At 41.0% G+C, this 14,319-nt stretch overlaps 1 protein-coding gene across 1 annotated transcript in view; it reads right to left on the minus strand.

Annotated features, from left to right (window-relative positions):
- Positions 1–14,319, minus strand: part of LOC126215069 (aprataxin and PNK-like factor) — an 80,417-nt gene that overhangs the window by 19,957 nt on the left and 46,141 nt on the right. The window contains exons 2-3 of the mRNA XM_049941717.1: positions 9,994–10,068; positions 8,999–9,876 (exon numbers count right to left, since the gene is read on the minus strand). Coding sequence (XP_049797674.1) covers positions 8,999–9,876; positions 9,994–10,068 — 953 coding nt within the window. The remainder of the gene's footprint in view (positions 1–8,998; positions 9,877–9,993; positions 10,069–14,319) is intronic.

Below are 14,319 nucleotides of genomic sequence, written 5' to 3' on the forward strand. Positions count from 1 at the left end.
CTAGATTTTCAATATTCTCTTGCTCTCTTACACTATCAGCTTTGTTAGCTGTTTTATTAACATTATTAACTTAAACTTTCTTGTGAAGGTAATAAAAGAAAAAAAGGCTTTTGTAAATGTTGTGCACAATCTAATTATTTTTACTACTCAGTTTAATCTTAACCCTTACAGGCAAAGTAGTCTCACAGTAAGAAGGCCAGACAAATAGACTGATTTTACTGTTAATTCTATGCTGTTAAAATTCACAGTGTTTTGAGATAAATTTTGAACAAATGCCAATTTCATATTTTGCAAGTGCATGAACAAGGGGATATTTAATACATAAAAAATTAGCAAACAATCTCATGTGGCACATGTGTGCTCTAGCTTCATCAGTTTTTGTAAACCCATTTGAAGCTTTTTCTCGGCTCGATACTCCTACATCAATTTGTTCATCTCAACTTCACAGACACTGCTGTGGTATGTTGCAAACAGTTATTGTTTATTTGTGGTATTCACACTTACTATAGGGATATACTTGCTGATCACCTGAAACAATTTCACATCAAATAGAAAAGAAACAAAATCTTCCCAAGGTATACCTATCTCTGCCTTCCCAACTCAATGCCTAGTGATGCTAGCCATGTTTTAATCTTAGGGTTTCTCAAGATAGCAAACAGTATATCCTAGAAGCCGAAATAGTTCTCTTTGCTGATGATACAAGTACTAAAGTCAGGCCTAATGGAGAAACTTCAGCACATCAAAAGATTATAAGATGGATATCAACAAAAGCAAACAAGAGTAATGGAATGTAGTCAGAATAAATCAGGTAATGAGATATTAAAGATATTAGATAAGTTTTGCTATCTGGGACAGTCAAAGGAAAACAAGACAGAGGAAAAAATTGGCCACGTGCAAGTAGGACTTGCACTCTGAATGTTCTGTAGAAACTTAATGATGTATGTAGACACCCGACCCATTTTGAGAATTTAGAATCTCAATGATTATTGCCTGTTATCCGATACCGAAAATATATCAGTCCCAGGAATTACAAGACTTTTGAGAATGTTTGAAGTTGGATGACAAATGACAAAAAACAAATTTTTTGATGTGATGTAATTACAAATTAACAACATTCAGATTTTTTTTCCTTTACTTGTACAGTGGAACTTCACTTCTCCCAAATTTTATGATTCTAGATCAAAGGGAGTATCCTATAGGTTTTAATGAGTAAGTGTGGGAGTATCAAAATATATGACAGAAATGGTCATATCTTTTGATTGCATTAACTTAGATGCTCAAATCATTTAGACCAGCAAGAGACTACAGACTTTAGTATGTGACACAAATTTTAACTTGATTCGGCTACCTGTTCCTAAGGAAATAAGTTTTTAACAGTCAGTCAGTCAGACAGACAGACAGACAAGTGACCCTATAAGGGTTCTGTTTTTACCGATTAATGTTTCAAACCCTAAAAAGAAAGTAAACTTTTAATATTTCAAAAGTAATTGCCATAACTGTTAACACATTTATCCCACTGTGACACAAAATAATCAATACCTTCATGGAAAAATGTTTGCTGTTGCATATGGAATCACAATTGTCCTTAGGTGTGCATCTTTTCATCCAAAACAAATTGACAACCACAAATGTTGTTCTTCAGGGCTACAAAAATAAGGAAATTGCTTGGGAAGAGGTCGAGACTGTAAGGAGGCTGTGTAAGAGCTTCCCAGCACAACTCCTGAAGTGTAGTCTAAATGACCTCAGCAACACGTGGGCCTACCATGTGGGAAGCACTTACACATCATACAGTCCCAATCTCTCCCCATTTGATTTCCACATTTTGGAGCCATGAAGAAAGACATTTGTTGTTGCCAGTTTGCTTCAGACAAAGAGTGTATGCCTGGGTACAATAGTGGTTCTATGGACAACCACAAGCATCTTTCCATGAAGGCACTGATCATCCTGTCTCACAGCAGGATAAGTAAATTAACATTTATGGTGATTATTTTTGAAATAACAAACAGTTTACTTACTTTTTCCCATGTGTCTCATTTTCATATGACTGCCCCTTACAAGTCATGATAGCAGCGGAAGAGGAGATATAAAATGCAGACTGGCAATGGCAAGAACCAAATTTGGCAAAAGACAAATTTGCTGTTGTCAAATGTAAAATTAAGTATTGCAAATTCAATTCAGAAGGTATCTGTCAGAAGTGCAGTCCTGTATGGAAATGAAAGGTAGATGATAAATTGATAGCAGTTTGATTTCCGGGGAAAATTTAAGTGTACATTGAAAGGATAGGCAAATGTGAAATGTATTTGTTGCAGTAGACAAGAAACTCAAATGCACAGAGGTAGAAACTTAAGCGCCATGTGAGATATTTTGGGTATGACTTAGTACCAGAGGTGGGCATAAAATTATATTGGATCCTTCTATCGTCCACCAGACTCATCTCTTGACATAGCCGAAAACTTTAGAAGAAACCTCAGTTCTCTTGCATGTAAGTTCCCGAATCATACTGTGATCATTGGTGGAGATGTTAATTATCCGACAATTACTTGGGAAAATTGCAGTTTTGTTAGTGGTGGGTGCGATAGGATATGCTGTGAAACTTTACTAAATGCATTCTCTGAAAACTACCTAGAGCAGATAATTACGAACCTCACTCATGATCTAAATATATTGGATCTAATGGCTACAAATAGACCTGACCTCTTTGAGGATGTCCACAGTGGAACTGGTATCAGTGACCATGACTCGATTGTGGCAACAATGATTGCCAAAGTACAAAGGACAACTACAACAAGCAGAAAGATATATATGTTCAGTAAACTAGATAAAAACTTATTAGTGTCGTATCTCAATGAGGAACTTGAAACTTTCAGCACATGGCAGGAGCATGTAGAGGAACTCTGGCTGAAGTTTAAAACAATAGTTGACCATGCACTGGATAGAAATGTACCCAGTAGAGCAGTTCATAATGGATGGGACCTCCATAGTTTACAGTAACTGTAAAGAAACTTCTAAAGAAACAGAGATCACTGAATAATAGGTGTAATACAAAACGTGGGGCTGTAGATAGAGAGAAGCTGAATGAAACGCATTTGGCTGTCAGAGAGCAATGTGTGATGCCTTCAATGACTGCCATAGCAGAATATTGTCAAGCGATCTTTCACAGTAGCCAATGAAATTCTGGTCATATGTTAAGGCTCTTAGTGGCACTAAAGTTAGGGTCCAGTCCATAGTGAATGAGACAGGAACTGAAACTGAGGGTAGCGCAGCAAAAGATGAAATGCTTAACTACATTTTCAAATGTTTCTTTACCAAGAAAAACTCAGGACAATTGCCTCAGTTTATTCCTCATACCACTAAAAAGATGAATGAAATGTGTTTTAGTGTCAGTGGTGTTCAGAAACAGCTGAAATCATTAAAACTGAACAAAGCTCCAGGGCCTGAAGGAATCCATGTCAGATTTTATACCGAATTTGCAGCTGCATTAGCCCCTCTTCTAATTATAGTTTACTGTAGATCCCTCGAACAAAAAATGTGCCCAGTTCCTGGAAAAAGGCACAGGTCACACCTATCTGCAAGATGGGTCGTAGAGGTGATCCACAAAACTACCATCCAATATCCTTGAGATTGATTTGTTGTAGAATCTTAGAACATATTCTAAGCTCAAACAAAACGAGGTATCTTGAACCGAATTGCTTCCTCAATGCTAACCAGCACAGATTTCGAAAATATCGATCTTGTGAAACCCAACTTGCACTTTTCTCACATGGCATACTGAAAGCTTTGGATCAAGGCAATCAGGCAGATGCTGCATTTCTTGATTTCTGAAATGTTTGACTCAGCATCACACTTACACTTACTGTCAAAAGTATGATCACATGGGGTATCAATGAAATTTGTGACTGGATTGAGGATCTCTTAGTACGGAGGACGCAACATGTTATCTTGGATGGAGAGTCATCGTTAGATGTAGAAGTACCTTCGGGTGTGCCACAGGAAAGTGTGCTGGAACCCTTGCTGTTCATTTTGTACATTAATGACCTAGCACTTCCCCCATGAACCATGGACCTTGCCGTTGGTGGGGAGGCTTGCGTGCCTCAGCGATACAGATGGCCGTACCGTAGGTGCAACCACAATGGAGGGGTATCTGTTGAGAGGCCAGACAAACATGTGGTTCCTGAAGAGGGGCAGCAGCCTTTTCAGTAGTTGCAGGGGCAACAGTCTGGATGATTGACTGATCTGGCCTTGTGACATTAACCAAAACGGCCTTGCTGTGCTGGTACTGCGAACAGCTGAAAGCAAGGGGAAACTACAGCCGTAATTTTTCCCGAGGACATGCAGCTTTACTGTATGATTAAATGATGATGGCGTCCTCTTGGGTAAAATATTGCGGAGGTAAAATAGTCCCCCATTCGGATCTCCAGGCGGGGACTACTCAAGAGGACGTCGTTATCAGGAGAAAGAAAACTGGCATTCTACAGATCGGAGCGTGGAATGTCAGATCCCTTAATCGGGCAGGTAGGTTAGAAAATTTAAAAAGGGAAATGGATAGGTTAAAGTTAGATATAGTGGGAATTAGTGAAGTTCGGTGGCAGGAGGAACAAGACTTTTGGTCAGGTGATTACAGGGTTATAAATACAAAATCAAATAGGGGTAATGCAGGAGTAGGTTTAATAATGAATAAAAAAATAGGAGTGCGGGTTAGCTACTACAAACAGCATAGTGAACGCATTATTGTGGCCAAGATAGACACAAAGCCCATGCCTACTACAGTAGTACAAGTTTATGTGCCAACTAGCTCTGCAGATGATGAAGAAATTGATGAAATGTATGACGAGATAAAAGAAATTATTCAGGTAGTGAAGGGAGACGATAATTTAATAGTCATGGGTGACTGGAATTCGTCAGTAGGAAAAGGGAGAGAAGGAAACATAGTAGGTGAATATGGATTGGGGGGAAGAAATGAAAGAGGAAGCCGCCATGTAGAATTTTGCACAGAGCATAACTTAATCATAGCTAACACTTGGTTCCAGAATCATAAATGAAGGTTGTATACCTGGAAGAATTCTGGAGATACTAATAGGTATCAGATAGATTATATAATGGTAAGACAGAGATTTAGGAACCAGGTTTTAAATTGTAAAACATTTCCAGGGGCAGATGTGGATTCTGACCACAATCTATTGGTTATGAACTGCAGATTGAAACTGAAGAAACTGCAAAAAGGTGGGAATTTAAGGAGATGGGACCTGGATAAACTGAAAGAACCAGAGGTTGTAGAGAGTTTCAGGGAGAGCATAAGGGAACAATTGACAGGAATGGGGGAAAGAAATACAGTAGAAGAAGAATGGGTAGCTCTGAGGGATGAAGTAGTGAAGGCAGCAGAGGATCAAGTAGGTAAAAAGACGAGGGCTAAAAGAAATCCTTGGGTAACAGAAGAAATATTGAATTTAATTGATGAAAGGAGAAAATATAAAAATGCAGTAAATGAAGCAAGCAAAAGGGAATACAAACGTCTCAAAAATGAGATCGACAGGAAGTGCAAAATGGCTAAGCAGGGATGGCTAGAGGACAAATGTAAGGATGTAGAGGCTTGTCTCACTAGGGGTAAGATAGATACTGCCTACAGGAAAATTAAAGAGACCTTTGGAGAGAAGAGAACCACTTGTATGAATATCAAGAGCTCAGATGGCAACCCAGTTGTAAGCAAAGAAGGGCGATGTACTTGAGGACAGTATTATGGAAATGGAAGAGGATGTAGATGAAGATGAAATGGGAGATAAGATACTGCGTGAAGAGTTTGACAGAGCACTGAAAGACCTGAGTCGAAACAAGGCCCCGGGAGTAGACAACATTCCATTAGAACTACTGATGGCCTTGGGAGAGCCAGTCATGACAAAACTCTACCATCTGGTGAGCAAGATGTATGAGACAGGCGAAATACCCACAGACTTCAAGAAGAATATAATAATTCCAATACCAAAGAAAGCAGGTGTTGACAGATGTGAAAATTACCAAACTATCAGTTTAATAAGTCACAGCTGCAAAATACTAACGCGAATTCTTTACAGACGAATGGAAAAACTGGTAGAAGCGGACCTCGGGGAAGATCAGTTTGGATTCCGTAGAAATGTTGGAACACGTGAGGCAATACTAGCCTTACAACTTATCTTAGAAGAAAGATTAAGAAAAGGCAAACCTACGTTTCTAGCATTTGTAGACTTAGAGAAAGCTTTTGACAACGTTAACTGGAATACTCTCTTTCAAATTCTGAAGGTGGCAGGGGTAAAATACAGGGAGCGAAAGGCTATTTACAATTTGTACAGAAACCAGATGGCAGTTATAAGAGTCGAGGGGCATGAAAGGGAAGCAGTGGTTGGGAAAGGAGTGAGACAGGGTTGTAGCCTCTCCCCAATGTTATTCAATCTGTATATTGAGCAAGCAGTAAAGGAAACAAAAGAAAAATTCGGAGTAGGTATTAAAATTCATGGAGAAGAAGTAAAAACTTTGAGGTTCGCCGATGACATTGTAATTCTGTCAGAGACAGCAAAGGACTTGGAAGAGCTGTTGAATGGAATGGACAGTGTCTTGAAAGGAGGATATAAGATGAACATCAACAAAAGCAAAACGAGGATAATGGAATGTAGTCAAATTAAATCGGGTGATGCTGAGGGGATTAGATTAGGAAATGAGACACTTAAAGTAGTAAAGGAGTTTTGCTATTTAGGGAGTAAAATAACTGATGATGGTCGAAGTAGAGAGGATATAAAATGTAGTCTGGCAATGGCAAGGAAATCGTTTCTGAAGAAGAGAAATTTGTTAACATCGAGTATAGATTTAAGTGTCAGGAAGTCGTTTCTGAAAGTATTTGTATGGAGTGTAGCCATGTATGGAAGTGAAACATGGACGATAACCAGTTTGGACAAGAAGAGAATAGAAGCTTTCGAAATGTGGTGTTACAGAAGAATGCTGAAGATAAGGTGGGTAGATCATGTAACTAATGAGGAGGTATTGAATAGGATTGGGGAGAAGAGAAGTTTGTGGCACAACTTGACTAGAAGAAGGGATCGGTTGGTAGGACATGTTTTGAGGCATCAAGGGATCACAAATTTAGCATTGGAGGGCAGCGTGGAGGGTAAAAATCGTAGAGGGAGACCAAGAGATCAATACACTAAGCAGATTCAGAAGGATGTAGGTTGCAGTAGGTACTGGGAGATGAAGAAGCTTGCACAGGATAGAGTAGCATGGAGAGCTGCATCAAACCAGTCTCAGGACTGAAGACCACAACAACAACAACATGACCTAGCAGACAACATTAATAGTAAAATCAGGCTTTTTGCAGATGATGCAGTTATCTATAATGAAGTACTATTTGAAAGAAGATCCACAGGTATTCAGTCAGATCTTGATACGATTTCAACATGGTACAGAGATTGGCAACTTGCTTTAAATGTTCAGAAATGAAAATTTTGCACTCCACAAAATGAAAAAAAAAAAAAAAATGTAGTATCCTATGACTGGAATATCAATGAGTCACTGTTGGAATCAGCCAAACAAATATCTCAATGTAACGCTTTGTAGGGACATGAAATAGAATTATCACACAGGTTCAGTTACGGGTAAAGCAGGTGGTAGACTTAGGTTTATTGGTAGATTACTGGGGAAGTGCAATCAATCTACACAGGAGATTGCTTACAAATCACTTGTGGGACCAGTTCTGGAGTATTGCTCAATTGTGTGGAACCCGTACCAGATGGGACTAACAGGGAATACAGAACGCATACAGAGAAGGCGAATGGTCACAGTTTTGTTTTATCCATTGGAGAGTGTGGCAGATCCTGAAGGAACAGAAATGGCAGATTCTTGAAAACAGATGTAAACTAATCTGAGAAAGTCTATTAACAAAATTTCAAAGAATCAGATTTTAATAATTATGCTAGGGACATACTATAACTCCCTATGTATCGCTCACTCAGGGATCGTGAGGATAAGATTAGAATAATTAGTGCATGCACAGAGGCATTCAAACAATCATTCTTCCCATGCTCCATACCTGAAAGGAACAGGAAGAAACTATAATAACTGGTACAATGGGATATACCCTCTGCCACGCATCTCACGGTGATTTGCAGACTATAGATGTAGGTGCAGATGTAGATGTAGATGAACACTTCAGATGAGAAGAGAACAGAAGTTTTCAAAATTAGGTGCTACTAGAGGAGAATACTTAAGCTTAAGTCACGTATATAGCAAGCAAGGACAAAGAAATTTGTGGCACAACTTGACTAAATGAAGGGGGTAATTGATTGGACACATCCTGAGGCTTCAAGGAATCATCCGTTTGGCAACTGAGGGGGCGGGGGTGGGGAGGGTGAGGGAAGGGAGAGGGGGAGGGAGGGAGGGAGGGAGGGAGGGAGGGAGGGAGAGAGAGAGAGAGAGAGAGAGAGAGAGAGAGAGAGTGTGTGTGTGTGTGTGTGTGTGTGTGTGTGGTAGTGGAGGGGGGGGGGGGGAGAGGGAGGTAAATATTGAGGAGGAAGACCAAGGCTTGAATACAATAAGCAGTTTCAAAAGTTTGTAGGTTACAGTAGCTATTCCTTAATGTAGAGGCTTAGCACAGGATAGACTAGAGTGGAGAGTTGCATCAACCCAGTCTTTGGGCTCACAATCAAAAGAACAACAATAGCAACTGGAAAATAAAAATATTGTGGAGTTAGGATATCCCTGGCACTCCCGAGGATAGGGATTATGGTAAGGGTAGGTGAGGGAATTAGGTGACACGCACGCAACACTCTGCCAACGCCTGGAGATACTTCAACCAAATGTGGTGCACATATCGCTTACCATCTAGGAAAAAATATTGTGGGTGTAAATACGATCCTATTACTGTCAGCAGGCCTCTCGGTGGGAGGGGGATAACACATAGGTTGGGATAAACAAGGTATTTGCTCGTTCTGGGCGATCAGCTGATTTAAGCCAAAAGTGTGATTTATTATTCAATGCAAACCTGTAACAAGCACTCCCGTATTTGCAGGGGACTCGAACTGAGGTTTGGACAGGCGAAGGGTCACGAATGTAGTTGGACGTGGCACCCTGCCCGTCTCCACTTTGCTGCTTCTCTTCTGTGCCTCCACCCACTCGTTCCAAATCCTTCACTGGCCTCGGTGACGGCTGCCTCTGTATAGGCTCCTCTTCCGACGGCTTCTCCGTGGCCGGCCCTTCGGAATCACCATCGTCGCTCATCTGGTGGATGGCCGAGGTGGGTGTCACATCCTCACGAGCCCCCGTGTCCGCCACCCCGCTGTCCCTATCGACATTGGCATCGGTGTCCCGTGCCGGGCTCTTCTCTTCCGCCACCGCCACTCCACGCACCTTCTCAGTCCCCGATTCTTCACCGGAGAGCTCTTCTATCCTCCGCTTGGCCCGCTCGGTTGCCGCTAACAACCACTTTGGCACATACTTGCTAGCAGACATGGGAGATGCGTCACTAGGGCCATTCTTCGTGTTGTCACTCAGTACATCCGGATCTGGCAATTCACCACTCAGGTCCGCAGTACTACTAACACCGGCAAGCGCCACAGACATTTCTCCACTGGGATCGTCAGCTGCAGGTGTAACTGTAATGGTACACAAAGATTCTTCATTTACAGATGGCACACCCGTTTCTTCTACTTTAAATGACTTCTCCTCAGTGTTGGCACCATTATTTATATTGTCATTACTAGAAGTGCCTTCTTCAGATGGGGAACCATTAGGTGAACTAACTTTTACACAGTAGCAGTAGCTGTCTGGTAGAAAGGAAAATCTGTCGCCTATCTTCAGCTCCACAGAAGAAGATTTCGTTATCACTTTCTCATCGTTGTAATAACATGGATTGAGGCTTGTCTGAAAAATAAAATCATGAAAAATTGCAACATCACAAGTTATCATATTTGCCAAATAATAAAGACATTAACATAGTGTTTAAATAAGACAAACTGGATTATGCAGTGCTTTACTCACAGAAGTAAGTTCGATTTTTCCATCCTCTGAAACTTTAATCTGGGCATGTGTTCGGGACACTCTTTTATCAGTGCACTGCAAATAAAAGTAACAAATAAAACACTGACCATACAATTAAGACTTCACAGTTGGTGTTTACATCCTCATCAATACTGGTTTTTTGATGGATTAGTCTGTGGTCTAAGGCACAGGGACTCTTCAATCATTATCGTATTAGGATGCGTAGAGGGGTCACAGAAATTCTTAAACACAAAAGAACCTTAACAGAAAAGAAGAAATGTAATTAGGAAAGTTGTGTACCTAAATGCTAAACAAAGCAACAGCATCTGCCGGGCTCTTTTCTTCTGCCACCTCCACTTCACGCACCTTCTCAGTCCCCGATCTTCACCGGAGAACTGTCTATACAAACACTATAATATCACGTCTCAACAACTGTGAGGTTAAAAGTAGACAGTTTGACAGTTTCAGAGAGCTGAGTAAATTTACATTGAATCAACGACAACCTACATTTCCAAAATCACAGAAGGAGATGAAATCGCAAGCAAAACAATACGCCTTAGACCACAGTTCAGTCCTCAGAATCCTAACATCACCAAGGGTGAATGAAACAGACTCAGACTGACCCAGTAAAATATTTAATCAATACTGCACTGCTTGATAGTTGCTGAGGAACAACTGACACTTGCTAAGAACAAGCGACAATTGCTCAGAAAACCTCACCAATAATAGTAAAAGGAAAAGCTGAGGGCGAATGAATAAATTGCAGCAAAGGCTGTGCACGAATGCTTTATATGCATTCTACAGTTCAAGTATGGTGTTTGACGAAGGCTGTTGTGGAACCAATTAGTGCAACATTTCCTGTTGTAAGATAACATCTCTGCAAGACATTAGTTAAGCACTTAAGATTGTGGATGAGCAGCTGGACGGCTTGAAGCCGATAAAAATGTCGTTAGTCTGGCCACAGTAATGGGTGGTTCCAGAAGCATTATCTCCAATTAAAAAAGGCCACTGAATGTGAAAATGCTATGAGAATGCATGCTGGTGGTCATAGATGGATCAACTTAGTGCACGAGGATCGATACATAGCGAAAAGGATACATGGCGAAAAGGATCACACATCTCACTCCTAGGCAGATTGCTGCAGACCTGCCAACCGGTACTTCACGGCAATTAAATCAGGCTGGTTTGTACACTTGGAAGCTCTGTTAAATGCAACCCGCTTCAACCACAACACCACCGAGACAGAGTTTATTGGCATCTAGAGCATGTTGGTTGGGGTTAGCATCAGTGGTCCAGAGTGATGTTCTCTTATGATTCCTGCTTACTGTGGCATGTGATTCTCACCACCAGTTAATGTAGAGAGAGAGAGAGAGAGAGAGAGAGAGAGAGAGAGAGAATGCATTACATACTACAGACTGTTGATGAATGTCACTGGTATGGCCTAACCATTGTGGTGTGGGTAGGCATTATGTGCAATGGTTGAATACAGCTGCATATCTTTGTGTGAGATACCGTTACAGCATGGGAGTACTGTAGGGAGATAATTATGGATCATGCTCATTTGTTTAGCAGTATGGTAGGTCATAACTTTCTGTTTATGGATGAGAATTCCCGTCCACACGGGACTGCTGAGGTCTCGGATGCAGTGGATAGTGAAGATATTGAATTGTATGGGATGGCCTGCATACTCCCCAATCCTAAACCCTATATAGCATGTCTCGGAAGCTCTTAGCAGACAAATTTCTCAACGAGAACCGTGCAAGAACTGAAAATCACCTCGAGAGAGAAGTGGGAAAATATCCCCCCCTCAACAGTTTGGTAACCATCATGAATAACAGGTGCAAAATGTGGATTAGTGTCACAGGAGGGCATATTCATTACTGATAGTCTGAGATTGATCTTTATGTCGAGTCTTCTTTATAAATATATCACTCCATCTCTATTACATATGTACTCTGTTCCATGTCATCCATAATTGCCTGTGATTATTCCTATTCAGCAAAGGCACTGTTCCTTGACAAATGTCAAGCAGTGTATGACATTAAATACGCTCGGACAAAATTTAATATTGTGTTAGTAGAACTAGTAGGAGCAGAAGCAGCAGCTGCATCGCAATTAAAAACATAACCAACTGACTGCAGGCAATATGTAATATAGGCAACAAAAACAATCTAATAAAGTGTCATTTTAAGTGTCCTCACTTTAGATAGGAGAATAAACAGGACATGGAAAAGATAAATGAAACATGCTACTTCTGTTGCTCTGTGTCAATTATCCAACTTCATAGACCTTGTGTTTTCCATTTGTTCAACTGCCCAATCTTTTAATTTAAAAACAAACACCAGTAATGGACTAGGCCCTAAACCTGTTCCGACTAGCCGACTGTTGCCTACGAGGCAGTATGGTGAGTGATCTACTGATTAAGAGACACATGATCAGCATGTCACCAATCTCTCCAGCCATTATTGCCAGTAGACGAATCCTGCTGGTGCTGTTACTTGGCATGGATGTGTGTGATGTCCTTAGGTTAGTTAGGTTTAAGTAGTTCTAAGTTCTAGGGGACTGATGACCACACCAGTTGAGTCCCATAGTGCTCAGAGCCATTTGAACCATTTTTTTGCTGTTACTTCTTTATTCAAGCATCTCCTCTTCTGGCATCATGAGTGAAACCCGTTATCTCAGAAAAATCCGAGGAGGTGCCTTCTTATTTAAAGAGTTTCAAATTATGCCATTTGCATCCCTTGTGTGTTATTAATCTTCTCATTTAAACAGCTTCCCATTAATTATGCACAAGGGATTATACACTGAGGTGAAAATGTGTGATAGTGGTGTGCACATATACAGACGACAGTAGTACCACATCCACAAGGTATAAAAGGGCAGTGCATGGCAGAACTGTCATTTATACTTAGGTGATTCACATGAGAAGGTTTCCAGTCTGATTACGGCTGCACGTTGGGAATTAACAGACTTTGAACGTAGAATGGTAGTTGGAGTTAGACAGAGGGGACGTTCCATTTCATAAATCATAAGGAATTCAATATCCTGAATCTACAGGGTCAAGAGTGTGCCAAGACACCACATTTCAGGCATTAACTCTCACTACGGACAATGTAGTGGTCGACGGCCTTCATTTAACAACTGAGAGCAGCAGCGTTTGTGTAGAGTTGTCAGTCCTAACATATAAGAAACACTGAGTTAAATAACAACAGAAATTATTGTGGGATGTATCCATTATGGCAGTGCAGCAAAATTTGGTGCTAATGGTCTACGGCATCAGATAACTGACACTAGCGCCTTTGCTAACAGCACCACATCACCTGCAGCACCGCTCCTGGGCTCGTGACCGTATTGATTGGACCCTAGATGACTGGAATACCTAGGCTTGGTTAGATGAATCTCGATTTCAATTGTGTTTGCAGACACAAGGAAGCCATAGACCCAGGTTGTTAACAGGGCACTGTGCAAACTGGTGATGGCTCCTCAATAGTGTGGGTGTTTATGTGCAATGGACTGGGTCCTCTGGTCCAACTGAACCAATCACTGACTGGAAATTGTTATTTTTGACCCCTTGTGGCCATTTGCAGCCATTCGTGGACTTCACGTTTCCAATCAATGAAAGAATTTTTACGGATGACAATGCACCAGCTCGCTGGGCCTCAGTTGTTCTCGACTGGTTTGAAGAACATTCTGGACAATTCGAATGAATGATTCAGTCACCCATATTGTTCGATATGAGCCACATCGAACATTCGTGAGATATAACTTAGAGGTCAGTTCGTGTATAAAATCTGGCACCTGCAACACTTTTGCAATTATGGGTGGCTGTAAAGGCAAGATGGCTCAATATTTCTGCAGGAAACTTCGAACGACTTGTTGAGCCCATGCCACGTTGAGTTGCTGCATGACAACTGGGAAAAGGAGGTCCGACATGATATTAAGAGATATGCCATGACTTTTGCAACCTCCACCACTTGAATTTATACAAACAAAGAAAGAACAAAAGAAAGAAAGAACAAGTAAAAAATTAAATCCCTGTACTGGATCTTTTGTTGTGCATTACTGTGAGCATGTTTCATAACTTTTCAGCACATTAAACCAGACTGGGACTCAAACCCAAAACCCTGCCTTTTTCTAGCAAATCCTTTTACCATCTGAGATATCCAAGCATGACACACAACCTGCCCTCATAGCTTTAGCTCCTCCAGTGCCTGTCTCTAACTTGCCAAACTTCACAGAAGTTTTCCTGCATACCAAGCCCGACTAGTGCTCCTCGAAGAAAGGATGCTGTGGAGACACCGCTTAGCCATGGCCTGGGGGACTGTT

This window comes from Schistocerca nitens, chromosome 12, assembly GCF_023898315.1.
Source record: "Schistocerca nitens isolate TAMUIC-IGC-003100 chromosome 12, iqSchNite1.1, whole genome shotgun sequence".
NCBI lineage: Eukaryota > Metazoa > Arthropoda > Insecta > Orthoptera > Acrididae > Schistocerca > Schistocerca nitens.